Source organism: Nothobranchius furzeri, chromosome 10, assembly GCF_043380555.1.
Source record: "Nothobranchius furzeri strain GRZ-AD chromosome 10, NfurGRZ-RIMD1, whole genome shotgun sequence".
Classification (NCBI taxonomy): Eukaryota; Metazoa; Chordata; class Actinopteri; order Cyprinodontiformes; family Nothobranchiidae; genus Nothobranchius; species Nothobranchius furzeri.
In genome coordinates this window covers 36,877,915-36,894,676 of record NC_091750.1, presented here as the reverse complement: position 1 = coordinate 36,894,676, position 16,762 = coordinate 36,877,915, and the positions used below count along the sequence as shown (strand labels likewise).

The following is a 16,762-nucleotide window of genomic DNA, read 5'->3' as shown; positions in this document are numbered from 1 at the left end:
AGAATCAACTAAAAATATGTACTTTTACTCTGAAGATGAATTCACGATTTTCAGAATAAAACAGGAAGTGACTTTTTCATCTTTTAAACAGAATCAAAGAATCTGATCTGGTCTCATTTTGTTTTGTTCCTTTGACGAGGAAATAAGTCCAAACATCCCTAAATGCACATAGCTGCATCTAAAAGAGCCGCGTGTGTGTGTGTGTGTGTGTGGGGGGGGGGGGGGGGGGGACTGCTGATAATTTCAGTAAAAGGTTATTTTGAAGCTTTTCATTTATTTTAGTTAAGAAGCTGTTAAACGTTCTGGTGCGATCTCCACCTGCAGGGTGAAGGACGCGCATCCGGTTCGGTCCAGTCCCACAGAATCGGGTCAAGCAGCTCCCGTCATCCCAACAGGAAGTTAAAGCTTTTATTTGGGGACTTTCACAGTAAAATGTTTGTTAAGTCTTAGTGACACGACGACAAACATGAAGTGTGGTTCGGATTTCCACTCAAGACCAAAGATGGGCGAGACCAGAGGGGGCGGGGTCACCGCCTCTGCTGGCTGTAGACGGGGAAGGCCAGCGTGACGTTGAGCGAGTCGTTGTGTTGGACCAGTGAGGTGTGCTGGTAGTGCAGGACCAGTTCCTTCAGAGATCCGTACAGGTTGTAGGGCTCGGCGAAGCCGTAACCGGTGCCGGTTTTGTTGATGACGCAGTGCTTCACCTCGCCATCCACCCTAACGAGGAGACAGACACACAGGTGAGACAGACAGGAAGGACGCAGAGCAGCTTCAGGTCCAGTCTGAGGAAACGGCGTTAGGAAAATAAAAGCTGCCGACGTTCAGATTAAATAAACAAATGAAGAAATCCTTTTTGGGATAACGTTCCTAACTTGAATCTTCACATCTCTAACCATTCATTTTTTCCCTTAAATAGGAAAAACCAAAGCTTCCATCTTAAGCCAAGCATGAATAGGTGCGGAGGGGGCGGGGCTTACACCACAGAGCAGGCGTAGCAGCCCGGTTTGCTGCTGTCCCGGACCAGGAACGTCCCGTCTCTCTTCCCCCGCAGCAGAGCTTCGGCCTGATTACGGTTGATGTTTCCCAGACGCCACAGACGCTCGTCGTGGTGAGGAAGGTCCTCCTCGTCCTCCACCATGCTGTACTCACTGAGGGATCAACAGAAGACGGGTCAGGACACCAGGAAGGGACAGAACCAGAACCACGTGTGTGTGTTTGAGAGACTTACTCCTCAGTGGTCTCATTCTTCAGGCCGAGCCACTCGTTCAGCTTCCTCTGCCGGACTCCTTTCTGGGTCAGCCACCTGCAAACAGAAAGGTTCAGCAGAAGTTCTGACCCTCGGCTCGCCCCTGATCCCGGTCCCGGTGTCGCTTACATGAGGTACTGGTCCCTGGTCTTGCGCAGCTGGATCAGATCCGGTTTGATGCTGTTCATCTTCTTGTCGATCTCTCGGTTGTCGGCCGCCTGCTTCTTCAGGTCCGCCTCCAGGTGCTGCTTGCTGTCCACGATCTCGCTGATCCGGGACTTCAGCTTGTCGTAGTTCTCCATGATCCTTCGGGAACACAACGGGAAGTCAGAATATAAGTTAGATACCAGGATGGGATCGAAGATCCAAACAGAACCGACAACAGAACCGGTTTCCAGCTGTTATAAACGGGTTTAAGAATGAAACAATCTGATTGGCCGACAGAAAGGCGGGCTCATCCTGCTCCCTCTGCCGCCATGGAAACCAGACATCATCCCTGTGGGTGTGTGCTCCTCCTCTAATCCTTTTATGGTCTGGGCTACAGTTACCATGGCAACGGCCTACCTGTGGATCTCCTTGTCGTTGCCCTCCCGGCGGAACTTCTCGATGTACTCTTTGCTGAAGCGTTCCTGAGTCTGACACTGCTCCTCGAAGATCTTTATGGTCTCGTTGAACGCCTCGATGGCCGTCCGCTTCATCTGGATCTCCTGTGGTACGAGAGAGGAGATGTTCGGGTCTGGGATCGGACGGTGCGGTCCGGTCTCTGGTTCCGAGCGCCTACCTGAGATGTTCTGGTGTACTCCTCGTACAGTCGGTCGTACTCGCGGTTCTTTTCCTGGTACTGCAGGTGGTACTCGTGGAGCTTCTTCCCCACAGCTTCGATGCTGTCCTCCTTCACCACCTGGTCCTGAACAGCAGAACCAAGTCCAATCAGAGCCAGCAGATCAGCGGCAGCTCACAGAGTTTCGGCCGACCCGGCGGTACCGACCTGCTGGTGTTTGGAGACCGGGTACAGCAGCTTCACGTCCAGTTTGGGGTTGTACTGGGCCAGAGACTCGTGTCGGTAGTGGTTGATGAGCTCCACCACCGAGCTGAAGGTCAACGGGTCGGAGAAACCGTACTTCCCTTCCCGGTGGAAGATCTTTATCAGTTTGTTGTTGCCTCCCTTCCTGCAGATCAGAGGAGGATCAGAACCGGGTCACACAAACCCAACAGAACCAGGCCTAAGAACCCCAAACCTAAAACAGAACCTGCAGCACCGGTTCGGATCGGGTCCAACTCAATAACCAAAGGTGTCACAGACAAATGTGTTTAAAACATGATAGAACAAATGTTCCAACACGTTCTAGCTCTTAATCTGATAAATAAAGCGGTTCTCCCGCATTTGTCCAAGAACCTCCACCAACAACACGTTTCAGACCAAAACCGGCCATCGGACCAACCGGTTGTCGGTCTCACCCAACCGCCGCACCGCCCTGGGTCCTCCAGTCATCACGTGCTCGGCACCAGAACACCACAGGTGTGACGTTCTCCGCTCAACAACATCAGAGGAGAAACAGCCGGCTGCTACCGCTTCAACTCAAGGGTCCCAAAAAGAAAAACACCAGCTGAAGTCACGGACAACAAAAGACGTTTGGACCTAGAAAACGGGGTCTGGTGTTTAGCGCCATCTCGTTTCCTCCGGTAATGTGGGTCCCTATTTCGGCGGACATGTCCCAGGGATGAGAGCCGACGGCAGGGGCGAGTGTTCCGTGTTTACGTTTAAAACAGCGTATCTGCAGGTGTAAGGGAGCCAAATTTAAGACTTTTTAAGGCCACTTTGACCAAATTTAAGCTATTTTTATAATTAAATTTAAGCTATAATTTCCAGCTATTGCCTGGAACCGGTGCTAACCACGTCGCGAACGTGGGATTAGCCATCCAGTTACCATTAAACTTGCACATCCCCATGGCGCAAGCTCCCACTAGCTTAACCAGCTAATGTGCTCACCTAAAAATAGCCCCCTTTCACAACCAACTGAATGTGTACGGTTCCGCTTACGCCAACATCGTACACAAAAAATGCTGAACACCAACTAGAAATTCACGAAAATTTTATAGAAATAAAAATATCTTGTTTATTGGGTCTTTGAAAATTTAAGACCTTTGGAAACTGGATTTAAGGATTATTTGTCATTTTTAAGGATTTTTAAGGTCTTAAATTTGGAAAAGCTAATTTAAGACTTTTTAAGGACCTGCGGATACCCTGGAAAAGCTTCACAGGGGAGAACGTTTTACTTTCTACTCCTTAGATTTAAAAACTTGGTTTTCATTTCAGCTTATTAAAAAAAAAACACAAAAACCAGTTCAGGTAACTGGTTCCATCCTGATGGAGCGAGTTTGATGGTGACTGGACAACAATTATAAACATTTATACTTTTGAAGCTAGTACTAGTACACTTCTACCCGAGTAACCCCCCCCCCCCCCCCCCCAGGTGAGAGCTCTACCTCAGAGTCAGAGTGTAGTCTCCGTGCATCTTAGTGGAGGCGTCCCGCACCAGAAACGTCCCGTCAGCCGTGTCTCTCAGCTTCTCATTCACCTCCTCTCTGCAAACACACAGATGTGAGTAGGGATGGGTACCGAATTCGGTACTTTATAAGGTACCGACCGAATTCCATAGTACCGACTGAGCACCGATTCACGTCATTTGAAACGGTGCCTCGTTTCGGTACCCGTCCTTCATAACGAGAACTTGCCTAGACAGCTGCGCATGCGCAAGAGCGTTATGTCGTCGGTCGCTGCGAGCCAGTTGTAAACAGAGCAGCATGGTAGAAAGAACGCACGCTAAAGCTTGGGTCCACTTCACTAAATGTGATGGGTAACTGGGTGATGATGAAACCAGCGACAACGATCTAAGTGAGACATCCTCATCTTAATCTGCTCTGGTAGGTAAATAAACTGTTTAAGATATCGTTAGCTTGATATGTTAGCTTCCATTGCCACCGTTGTTATCAGCTAATGGTGCGTTCGCTTTCTCCTCGGAAATTCTAACTTCCCAGTAGGAAAAATCAAATGAAAAAGGACGGTAAAAGGAATGAAGATACACAGTAAATTTAGTTCACAGTAAAGATGTTTGCTTCAGTTTAATTATCAGCTTATAAAACTACAAGGACGATGTTAAAATACAAACAGTTGTATGTTATTTATCGTGATATTTATCAAATATGGTTATAAATTGAGAAAAATATGTATTTAATTACAAAAGAGAATTAAAATATTAAACACTCAAAAGTATCGAAAATTGGTACCGTTAAGTACCGGTATCGATTCCTAGGTACCGGGAATTAGTACCGGATCGATTCAAATGTCAAAGGTACCCATCCCTAGATGTGTGTGTGTGTGTGTGTGTGTGTGTGTGTGTGTGTGTGTGTGTGTGTGCATGCGTTACCTGGAGATGTCTCCCCAGTACCACTCGGCGTCCTGTAGAGACATGCTGTTGTTGAAGCTGCTGGACGCTGCAGGAGTCGATGACTTGACGGGTTTCGGAGGTAAAGCTGAAACACAAACAGGTGAACAGGTGAGCTCAGGTGATCACCGAGCCAAGATGGCCGTCATCACGTCATGGGTTTAATATTTTATCTTCTACAGGATCTTCATGATGGGTCCACTACAGCTGCTCTGCTGACTGATGCGGTTTAAGAGTTTAGGCTAAAACCAAACGGGTCCAGAAGAAGAACGGAGCATCGGGAGAACGCTTTATATATCGGATCATCCGGAGGTCAGAAGGAAGCTCAGTCACGGCAGGATAAACGGGTCCGGAGCAGTACAGAACCGGAATCAGAGCATCTCTAGACCCAACAGAACCAGCCATCATTAGGAACACAGGTTCTTCACCATCTCTGGTGGCTGTGGAACCGGATCAGAACCCAGACCTCCTCAGGTCCTACCTGGACTCTGCATGCTGATGTAACATAGGATCTTGTCTCGTCCCCGGACCGACTCGGACTTGGACCTGCAGCCGTCCTCTCGCTCCATGTTTCCAGATAAAATACAAAAGCCTCCGTTAGGATCTCAAGTCTTCCTGCCGACCGCTCCGGTTCTGCTCAGGAAACACTGACGTCGTCCCAGTCCGACTACACCACCTCCTGACTGCTTCACACATTTCTCTGGACTCAGCTGAGCAGAACTCAGGATGTCAGAACCACGGATCGGCCCGTTCTCCTGCAGCAGACCACCTAACCCCCCCATACGTCTCCCTCTCAGCTCCTGTTCAAAGCTCAGGAGAGCAGCTTGGAGATGTGTGACATCACTGCTGCCCTCAGCCAATCACACAAAGGCAGTGATGTCACCGAGGCAACACCTCCTCCCCTCCTCCGCTGCATCTCTCAGCCGGTGGATGGATGATGTCATCGCTTCGGCTGCTGTTTGCTGGTCTGCCTGACTCAGGAGGAAGAGTCTCCTCCTCATCCTCAGCTGGTCTCTAAGCAGTCCCACACATCTGGCGTCACCATGGTAACCGGATGGTGTTCCGATGATGATATGTTGGTCAGTTTGTGTTCAAATAAAACAGCTCTGGTGAAATGTTTAGACTATTATTGTTGTTGTTGTTTGACATCCTGAGTGACAACAATAAACACATCAGACCGAGAAACGGCTGCTTCTGGTGACACCAGAACCAGCTGCTACCGCTCATACAGACCATAATATAAGCTGGGTGGTTCCGTTACCTGGTGCAGCTTGGTTCATGTTCAGCTCGCTGGTGATCAGAACCTCCAGGACCTGAACCAGAGGATCTGGACCAGACTCGGACCTGAACAGAGACAGAAGCAGAGCTAAAGGTCACGACCTCCTCCAGCAGCAGCTCAACACCCAGATCAAGAGTTTTTAGTAAGACGTTAACATCACGACCTAAACATTAAATACATCTAATCAATACATTTACAGTGGTCTCTAGTATGAATGAATGAATGAATGAATGAATGCCTTGTAAGTTGTATTCGGGGGACAAAATGCTGGAGAAGTCAGTTGGAGGAGAGAGAGGCAGACCACGGCGGGATGTAGAGTCTTATTTCCTGATATTTGGACGTCTCTCCTCTGATTGGCTAACAGCCACACGACTCTACCACTGACTCTGGTCGCTCTGCAACGTTGATGTTTTATCTCCACAAATAACACAAGCCTGGAGGAGTTCTGCTTTGTGGTGGAGTTGCTAATGCTAATGGTTAGCTTCTGCTAGCAGAGGCGTTCTCTGCGGTTTCCTGGACGCTAAACCAACAACAGCCTTCCCCGTCGTGAGTCAAGATGGGTGAGTGCGTGAATGTTAGTGACAGTGTGATGTAGATCTGTCAGGTTTGTCGAACTCTAGAGTTTCATAGTTTTCTGAAGGTGTGTGTGTGTGTGTGTAGTGTGTGTGTGTGTGTGTGTGTGTGTGTGCATGTCTGACCCTGGAACATGTCTGAACAGCAGTGGGCTGAAGTTCTCGGCGACACCTCTTGGACTCAGCTGGTTTCTGGAGCCGTGCAGACACAGACGTGCCAGGTGTCGGATCACGCTGAACAGGGTCAGACCGTACTGGGCGGGGCATGAGGGTGAACTGGCCACTCCCCTCAGTACCTGGGCACAGTCCTCTGGGTCTCGGACTTCTGCAGACAGAAACGGTCGGGGATGAGATTTGTTTGGAGATGGTTCTGGTCACTGAACCGGAGGACTCTGATGCTGGACCTAGAGTCTGACTACAGAGTCCGGTTGTTGGTCCCTGCAGCTTGGCACAGCACTGCCACCTTGTGGTGGTGGAGAGTGAACCATTCCTGCTAACAGCTGATGACTCGTGTGTACAACAGCTCTACCGGTTTTAACTAGTTCCATTTAATCTGATTCATGAAAAACTTTAATACTAAATCCAAGCTGAAGGTTCTTATTCCACCACAGAGAACTTGCAGATGTTTCTGCCAAATTTTACATTAATCATTTTCATTTAGATGAACCCTAAAAAGAGCTGATGATGGACTGTCTCTGAAAAACCGGACCAGGAGGCTTTTCCAGTACCAGGTTCTGGTTTCTGCAGACCTTGGACAGTGTGGATCATGTCAGCCTGCAGGGAGGGGGGCAGAACGGGACATGGGAGTTCCTGTAGGAACCGGACCACTCCATCGCAGAGGGACGGGACGTCCAGTTGCTCCAGATCTGAAAACAAACAAAGCTTAAGAGCCGGGGATTCGCCACAGGCAGAGCCCGTTACGGTTCTGTCCGACTTACCGGTCTCGGCCAGATGTCGGGCGTCTAGAGCTCCTCCACTCAGACAGCGGTACAGCCCGGGGCTTTCCACACCTGAAACACACGCTGGAATCAGACGCCTCCTCTGACGGTTTGTCATTGCTTAGGGGAGGAGCCTGAAATAAAGGGGTTGGCCCTTTGATGTAGATTTCCAGGAACTTCTATGCTACCTTTAACGTTTTGTTGAGTTTGATCTCTCTGGGTTGTCGGTTCAACATCCTCCTGCCTCTGCAGAGCAACAGCAGTTCGTGTGAGGAGGTTTCCTTTAACGAAAAACCTCAACAGCTCTCACAGCGAGACTCGACTAAACTTAAAACAGAACCATCTCTAAAATCCTGGTTCAGATTCAGGGAAATGTTTATGTTTATTTATTTGGCAGTAGGGTTGTGACGGTGTGAAGATTTAACCTCACGGTTATTGTGACCAAAATTATCACGGTTTTCGGTATTATCGCGGTATTTTTTTAAACGTGTTACATTTTCAGACAACTACATAAACCCTGTATATCAGGAAAATATTGTCCTCAGTTTGTGTCTAAATTTAGCCTAAAATGTGTTATTTTGTAATTATGTTGTTTATTTGTTTACATTTTTCCCCTTTAGTCTTTAAAATACCAATATTTGCCCATAACTTCTTATTTTTTGTCTGTTTGATGTCATCATTTAAAAATATTACATCAGATGATACTCAGTACTCAAGTAGCCTTCTAATCAGATACTTTTTTACCCTTACTTGAGTAATAGACCCTATATCAGGAAAATATCGTCCTCGGTTTGTGTTCTTCCAGTGAGCTTTGCAGATGTGGGAAAATGTCATCAGGCAGTAATCGTTGTTAAATTCATAATTATTCTCGGAGAGAGACCAACTCTTATCTGCCCCTGGGAGCCCCGTAATGCATAGCGTCATTTCAACATGGCGGTGTCCGCGACACGGTTTATATGCAGGTAGCGGCGCTGCGGCTGCTTTATATAGCGACTCGTTGCATTCTCCCTCAACCCAAATCCTCGGATCACGCATTTTAGCTAAAACGCTAACGTTAGCTTGCCTTGCGTTGACTGCAGAGTTGTGGGTGATGGTCACGCAGATGTGTCATGAGATTTGAAGCGTTGCTGCCTTTCACAGACACTTTTTCTGCACGTGCTGCAAACAGGATAGCCGTCTTCTATCAACTGTCCCTCGGCATTCTTCACATATCCAAAAGATGCCCGTACTTCCCACTTTGTCTTCTTTGAGGGATAATAAATGTCCTGAGCGCTGCCGTCTCCTCCTTTGGCCATTATTTCAGCTTTAGCTTCAAGAAAGTTTTGGTTGTAAACAACAAAGTGCGCATGTGCTGCCGGCAACTTCAGCAGATGATACGGTGGCTGGTAAGGGTCACCGCGCCTACACCGCAGCCACGGTAACCCACCGAGATAATATAGTTTTAAAAACAAGACGGTTATTATTATTGTCAACTTTTTTACCGGGGTTTACCGCTACACCGGTTACCGTGACAACCCTATTTAGCAGACGCTTTGACTTACAATCTATAACCTATAGGGCATGTTGGATCTGTGGGGGAAACCGGAGTACCCGGAGGAAATCCACGCATGCTTGGGTAGAACACGCAACTCCACGCAGAAAGGCTGCAGTCGAGTTTCGAACCTGCAACCTTCGTGCTGCGAGGCAACAGTGCTAACCACTGCGCCAACATGCAGCCCTGACATAAATTACAACCTAAATAAAACAGGATTCATTTGCATTTGTTTTAAAACATGTCTGTGTGTGTGTGTGTGTGTGTGTGTGTGTGTGTGTGTGTGTGTGTGTGTGTGTGTGTGTGTGTGTGTGTGTGTGTGTGTGTGTGTGTGTTCTAACAGCGTATAACAGAGGTTTATCTGGCTTTTTATAACGCCGTGAGACAAACTGGAGTTTAGCCTCCAGAATGAGGAAGTGACTTTCACTTGGAGATTTAAAAAATAAAAGCATGCTAGCAATGCAAGAAGTGGTTAAAGAAATTGATTATTGATAATTTCTCCAAATTTCTTGTTTCTTTGGAGCTGAAATCAGAACACAAACGTAGTCGTCACTACCTTTGGTCTCTATGAGCTCCATCAGTCTGCTGAGGAGAGGGGGGGCGGTGTCTGGGGGCCCAAACTGTTCTGGAAGATCTGGCAACAGGAAGCCTGGAAAACAAACAATAAACAACAACACAGATGAGGAGAAACAGTTAAACATCTGACTTCATCAAAACCACCCGATGGTCTACGACTGAACCGCCGTTACCTGCAGCAGAAAAGCTGAGGCTCATGGGTAATGTAGTATTCTCACGTAAACCCTCCAACACTCAGCAGGAAGTGTGAAGACTAGAAAACATGTTATGTTGTAGGAAACCAGTCGGTAACGAGGTAAAACACACACACACACACACACACACACACACTTCCTTTGTTCTCTGGTGAAGCAGCTGTGACTAAACACCAGCGGCTCTGAAAATGGAGGATTCAGTTCAGTGTTTCCCTTACATAGGCGTAGCCGTGGCGGGCAGCGCCACGCCTACAAGAAGTTTTATTGATTTTTTTTTGTTGTTTTTTTTTGCGCCATTTCCTGAAGAAGCAGTGGGAACTATTCTGTTGTTGCTTGTGATCACAGCCAGCAGGCAGCAAGGAGGAGGAGGCAGGGCAGGGTGGTTACAGCTAGGGATGAGCGTACGGATAAAGCATTTTTGACGAATACGAGCATGAAACGAGTAAAACTCGTAAATATCTGTAATCGTGCTGAAGGAAAATCCTCATTGGGTAACTGTCTTCACGCTCTGTGATTGGCCAGTCACATTGAGCGCCCGCCCCTCCCTACACACAAAACTGCAGCCGGGAGCTCAGTCCGGCACGCACACACACACACACACACACACACGCACGTACACACACACTCGCACACACGCACGTACACACGCACGCACGTACACACACACACACACACTCGCACGTACACACACACACACACACACTCGCACACACACACACACACACACACACACACACACACACACACACACACACACACACACACACACACACACACACACACACACACACACACACACACACACACACACACACACACACACACACACACACACACACACACACACACACACACACACACAGTAACGGATCTCTCTGTGCTTGCTTCACTGTTGCTCACGTTTCGTCGGTACTCCCTAGGTTTTCTTCAGCTCGCTTCTTTATCGGTTTAATATTTAAAGTTACTTTTTTGGTAACGTGCGTGGTGCATTTGACAAGACAGAGCTGAAAACAGCTCGTGCATGTGTCGGTCACTGCCTCCGCTCCGGTCGGGAATTTTAAAATTATTTTAACTCTCCATCTCTCTCTCTCTCACACACACACACACCTTAATCAACATTGTTTTGTTTAACTGTGTGTGGGAAAAATGCCAACAAAGTTAGGAAAAAATCAGTTAAATCAAATTAAAATAAAATGGTTCTAGTATTTCATATTTCCTAGTTCCTACTGCATGAGTTCAGATGTATTAATTAATGCACTTAAATATTAATGTTCTGATTTCACTGAAAAACTTGTTCTTTAACAGTTCCTTTACTGTTGTGATCAAAAATATTTAATCTCAGTTCTGAGGCTGCTCTGTAAATAGTTTTCAGATAAACAATAGTTTATAAATAAACAATACACACAGCAACTTCTGATCAATCCATATCAATTTCAGATTTAAAATAATGTATTGATGTGAACCACACCCACTTATTTCCCAATAATAAATAAGAGGTGCATTCATCTGTGTGTCTCCTTTGATCCGCATTAGTGATGTTTTCAGCACCAGAACAACGAAGCAAAGAAACAGATTCCTGAGTTTATGTTAGTAATTTTATTTATTTGGTGCATCTGACCTGTTCTATTTTTCTCTGAAATGAGATCAGATCAGTGCTTCTATGGGTCGTCTCCTCTCTGCACTAGAAACATGTACTTTATTATAATGTTCACTGTAAAGCTTCTTGATGCTCTTAACAAATAAATTAAATCAAAGATATTGGTCAATAATGCCAAATATGTAAATTTGTGATTCAGTCATTTTTATACTGGCTTAAAAATACTTCATTAAGTCTACTAAGCAGGGGTGTAGAAGGTATCTAACAGGGCCAGTCCAGTAATGAGCTTGGACCAAAATAAAGGGGGCAGAAGGAGATGTTCTTCCAGATGCCAAGAAAAACTAAATACCAACCCCCCTCCCCCCCCCGCAAAGTGTGTCACTGAGGGTTTAAAACAGAAATTATTCTTGTGCAAATATTGGTGTATTCACCTTTAATACTAGTTATTAAAATGCAGCAGTAGATTGATGCAGTTCAGAGTGGAGTGCATCAGATAAAACAGTATTAACATAAAGGTGAGACGTTTCATAATCCCCCCCCCACACACACACACACACACACACCCCACCACCACCACAGCTGGAAAAATTCCTAGGGGAAACACTGCAGTTATTCTGGATCCGGGTCTAACAGACCTGGAAAGTTCTGACCTGGCTTTAGAGGCCCGGTTAGGGAGCAGCAGTAGGAACCCGAGTCACAGCGAGCAGCTTTTCACGGTTAAACACTTCTAGTCACATTCAGGATTTCTAACGACCGGAACAGACCGGTAGTTATTTCCGACGAGCAGGAAGCAGGATAACTCCTCCACATGGAAACACTCACTCTCTGACTCCGAGTCCATCCTCACTGATGATGCAGATGGTGGTCTGGGTGGGCGGGGCTTCGGAGTGGGCGGGGACATCCACCTCCTCCCAACAAACTCTACGTATGTTCCCGGGAAGTCTCCTTTTTCCTGACGAATGCAGCAGAATGAAAACAAGACGTTTATTAGAGGAAACAGGTTTTTCTGCACACTTTAGTGAATTATCGCAAAATTTTTATCTGGTGACACTTGGTCACGATGAGTCAGAGAACCGACAGGATGAACCATGAGGATGAGAGAGGAAAACCTAAACTAAACCATCCGGAATCATTTTGAGCATTCCGACAACCTTAATCTGACTCCATGTTGTTGTTGACAGCTGGTGTGTGTACCGGAGCCCCACGGGAGGGGGGAGGCAGAAAAATGACAGAATGTTCCTGAGCAAAGTTGTAATTTTAGATCATTAAAAACAATGGAAAACCAGAATAACACCTACAATACCCATAATGCCTTGTGCTAAACGTGACCTTATACCTCTGGTAAAAACTTCCCAGAATTCCCTGGGGTTCATAATAGCGATGGGTACCGAATTCGGTACTTTTTAAAAGTACCGACCGAATTCTATAGTACCGACTGAGCGCCAATTCACGTCATTTGAAACGGTGCCTCGTTTCGGTACCCGTCCTTCATAACGAGAACTTGCCTAGACAGCTGCGCTTGAGCGTTATGTCGTCGGTCGCTGCGAGCCAGTTGTAAACAGAGCAGCAGGGTAGAAAGAACGCACGCTAAAGCTTGGGTCCACTTCACTAAATGTGATGGGTAACTGGGTGATGATGAAACCAGCGACAACGATCTAAGTGAGACATCCTCATCTTAATCTGCTCCGGTAGGTAAATAAACTGTTTAAGATAACGTTAGCTTGATATGTTAGCTTCCGTTCTGCTAGCGGTGCGTTCGCTTTCTCCTCGGAACTCTTAATTCCCGACTAAAAGAACATGAACGCACTCTAAAGTTTGGCTTCACTTTACTAAATGCGACGGGTGATTGGGTGAAGATGAAACCAGCGACAACGATCTAAGTGTGAGGCATCATCGTTTTAATCTGCTCCAGCAGCTAAATAAACTGTTTAAGATAACGTTAGCTTGATATGTTAGCTTCCATTGCCACCATTGTTATCAGCTAATGGTGCGTTCGCTTTCTCCTCGGAAATTCTAACTTCCCAGAAGGAAAAATCACATGAAAAAGGACGGCAAAAGGAATGAAGATACACAGTAAATTTAGTTCACAGTAAAGATGTTTGCTTCAGTTTAATTATCAGCTTATAAAACTACAAGGACGATGTTAAAATACAAACAGTTGTTTGTTATTTATCGTGATATTTATCAAATATGGTTATAAATTGAGAAAAATATGTATTTAATTATAAAAGAGAATTAAAATATTAAACACTCAAAAGTATCAAAAATTGGTACCGTTAAGTACCGGTATCGATTCCTAGGTACCGGGAATTAGTACCGGATCGATTCAAATGTCAAAGGTGCCCATCCCTAGTCAGAATGAGAATAATATCAGTTTCAGATATTTTAGAGTAAATGGCTGCATCTGTTCAGCGCTGCTTTGAAGTCAGCCAGGTGAGGTGCCTTGCCCAAGGACACAGACAGAGCCTGGGTTGTGAACAGGCAACCCTCTGATCACAAGGTGAACTCCTAACCTTAAAACCACCATAGCCCCAGATTCGGACTGCATGGTGGAGCAGCTGGTACAGTGCATACACAAGGTTGCAGGTTTGAATCCTGCGTGGCGTTGGCATGTTCTCAACTCTATAACCCGCCACCGTAGACGTGTGACCGTAGAACAGACTGAAGCTCCGTGTTCCATGACGCCTCCATGCAGGATGAAGGCTGGATTTAGAAGCAGGTTCAGCATCACGTTACAGCTGATCTCATCTCTGCAGAGCCGGGCTCCTCCTGAAGGGGATCAGGACGAGTCCGGCTCTGGGATGTTTCAGAAAACAACCTGGTTCTGTAGGAAACACTAACGAGAATAAACTCTAGTTTTATTTATGAACCAGAAGTTCTACTGGGCCTTGTGTTTGAGCCAGAACCAACTCCACCAGAGCTGAGGAGACGGGTTTCTGGCCACAGCTCTGATGCTGGCTGCTGCCGTTGGTGTGACTGCGTCTAATCAGCTGATGTCAGCAGATCTCTGGTCTAAACGCTCCCCATGGGATTCATAAACAGCAGCCAGTGGTGGAAACCAGTCGGTCAGCAAAACAAACTACCTGCTGTTTAAAAGCCACACTGATGACATCATCAGAATAGGGCGGAGCTGGGTGACGAGAGCCAAAAGCCATCAGGGTTTTATTCTGTGTATTAAAACGTTTAGCTAATCATCAAACATATTAATGTCCGAGTTTCTAAGCTAGCGTCTGTTTAAAAACAAACCATCATAAAAACGACTTTTTCTAAACTCCGTTTTGTTACTTTCAGACAGTTTTCACCTAAAAGGGGTCGTGTTCTACGGTAGGTCAGTAGAAATGAGTCAATTCAAAAGAAAAATATTAAAACTATCAAACATTTAATCAGAAACACTGACACCAGATGATAATCTGCCTGTAAACCATCAAATCTAGTGTTTGTAAGGTTCCACACGCTAACGTTTCATATGAGGAAATAAATTACTTTAAAGGGACTTTACGGAGTTTTGAATTTTTATGCTTGCGATTGCCCCCTCAGGCCAAAAGCGTAACGGCAGCTTCAATAGTAGGCTCGTGCATGAGGCGCGCATGCTGTACGTGCACACTCCTTAACGAAAATAACAGCTGAGACAGTCCCGTGTGTGTGTGTGTGTGTGTGTGGGGCCCGGAGGACAGGAGAACACGCAGCTAATTAATTAAATAATTTGGTTCTGTAGCTTTCTCTTCAGCACAGCCGACAAAGGTTTATGATGGGTCAGTCCTCCTGCATGCTCAGATCATTCCCTTCCCTTGCTTGAAAAATTGTTCCAAAATGAAAGTTGAACCCACATCTTTTTTATCTGTGAATTCAATGCCGTTCGGTGAGTCTCAAATAAAAATTTGGGCATCTTACTGTAAAAAATATACCATTAATGTAAAAAATAAACTCTAAATAAATTATGTTCTCATCCAGAATCAAACCCAGGTCTTCTGCATGGGAATTCGACATCTTACTAGGTGAGCTAAAGCACCAGTGACGTCCTTTGTATCTGTAACGTTTATATCCTTGATGACAGCTGAAACAACGTTCAAAGAACGGTTCGGAGTGAAAATGGCTATTTTGTTGCTAATTTGCAGGAAATATCTAGAAGAAAGTTCTACAGAAAGTAGCTAAGGGTCCTCAGAAATGTAGCTAGCTTTGTCACTAGGCGTTAGGAACAGCGACAAAGTGGCACTGCCTCTCTCTCTGCTGCTAAAGCTACGGATAGCAAATGCTACGGGCGATGCCTGAGCGTGAACGCGCATGAAGCAGCCTGCTCGACCCGAGCATCTCGCTTTTTCTGTGATTTTACAGAAAAACAGGCAATCACAGTAAAAATGCCAGGGCTCATTCTACAGGACCAGGGCATTGCAGGAGAACGTATGAAGAAGACATTTATTATTTCTATACATGTTTTGGCTGTCACACTTCCATAATGCCCCTTTAAATTAATCTAAATGAGAAAATAAAAGTGTTAAACTTAAGTTTTACAACGGTGTCCTGTCCCCCGCTATGATGATGAGGTTCGTATGATCTGTTGTTCTTTAGCTCTTGGCTCCAGTTAGCTGATTTGTTTTTATAGCGATGGCTCATCTAAGCTAGGCTAACGCTAGCCCTTTGCCTGTTCGGGTCAGCACGTATGTTCTGGTCCATCATTCATTAATTAAATGTATTTAAATGTTGTTCTCTCGAATTGCCGCAGTAGTTTGGACGCGGATCTCTTATAATTGAGGCACAGTGGAGGCGGCAGTCCCTTCACACACACCCCAACCCTGATGTTCCTACTAGAGAACCAGAAATACCAGAACTCTCCAGTGAGTCAAACAGACCAGGATGACGAGGCGGGACAGCTCGATGTCGTACCTGAGTGGTCTCGTTGAAGCCCACCAGCCAACCGATTTCCGACGGCCGCTCTTCGGCGCCGCTGCTGCAGCCGAGTGCCAGAAGAACCCCTTTACTGACCAGCAGCGTGTCGCCAACATGCAAGTCGATGTCCTCCTCCCGTTCCTTCTTGTAGTCGTACAGCGCTCGGTACAGATAGCCCTCCGAGCTCATCCTGATGTCTCCTTAAATATGGCTTCAGTCAGTCACAAAAAAAGAATCAGCTCTGGGTAGAAAATAATAGAAAAATAGTTTCTCTGTTGTCCTGAGAGGTCTATTGTGGAGAATGGTGGCGGTGGAAATATGGCGTTTCCATCTGTCTGTGCGTCTCTCCTGTCTCCATGTCTGCTAAAGTCCTGTCATCCCTCCAGGCCAATCCACAGTCGCTCCGTCACACAAACATCTTCAGCCCTCATGAACAGGAGTCTGAGAGGAAGTACGGGCCACATCTGTGGAGGCCCCAGCTCCACCTGAGGGACGGGAG

At 46.2% G+C, this 16,762-nt stretch overlaps 1 protein-coding gene across 4 annotated transcripts; it reads right to left on the bottom strand.

Annotated features, from left to right (window-relative positions):
• Window positions 1–394: 394 nt before the first annotated feature.
• On the bottom strand, window positions 395–16,684 carry LOC107386134 (phosphatidylinositol 3-kinase regulatory subunit alpha). Of its 4 annotated transcripts, none has more exons than XM_015960333.3 (16): window positions 16,261–16,684; window positions 12,202–12,331; window positions 9,569–9,661; window positions 7,482–7,553; window positions 7,272–7,409; window positions 6,670–6,868; window positions 5,954–6,036; window positions 4,675–4,780; window positions 3,734–3,832; window positions 2,235–2,415; window positions 2,028–2,153; window positions 1,811–1,953; window positions 1,376–1,552; window positions 1,229–1,303; window positions 978–1,148; window positions 395–717 (listed from the first exon to the last, which is right to left on the bottom strand). In XM_015960333.3, exons 1-16 carry the CDS (start codon window positions 16,450–16,452, stop codon window positions 528–530), a joined length of 2,175 nt encoding a protein of 724 aa, XP_015815819.1. In that variant the 5' UTR covers window positions 16,453–16,684; the 3' UTR covers window positions 395–527. The 4 variants fall into 4 exon arrangements, with proteins under 4 accessions (XP_015815819.1, XP_015815820.1, XP_054586343.1 ...); XM_015960334.3 differs by having other exon boundaries at window positions 7,293–7,409; XM_054730368.2 differs by having other exon boundaries at window positions 7,293–7,553.
• Between the last annotated feature and the right edge of the window lie 78 nt (window positions 16,685–16,762).

Excerpts from the sequence above, each read along its gene's own strand:
- LOC107386134 (XM_054730368.2), bottom strand. The coding sequence starts at position 16,452 with ATGAGCTCGGAGGGCTATCTGTACCGAGCGCTGTACGACTACAAGAAG. Across the intron at positions 6,869-7,292 it reads CATGATCCACACTGTCCAAG|AAGTCCGAGACCCAGAGGAC; the intron begins GTCTGCAGAAAC and ends TTCTGTCTGCAG. Across the intron at positions 2,154-2,234 it reads CGGTCTCCAAACACCAGCAG|GACCAGGTGGTGAAGGAGGA; the intron begins GTCGGTACCGCC and ends TCTGCTGTTCAG.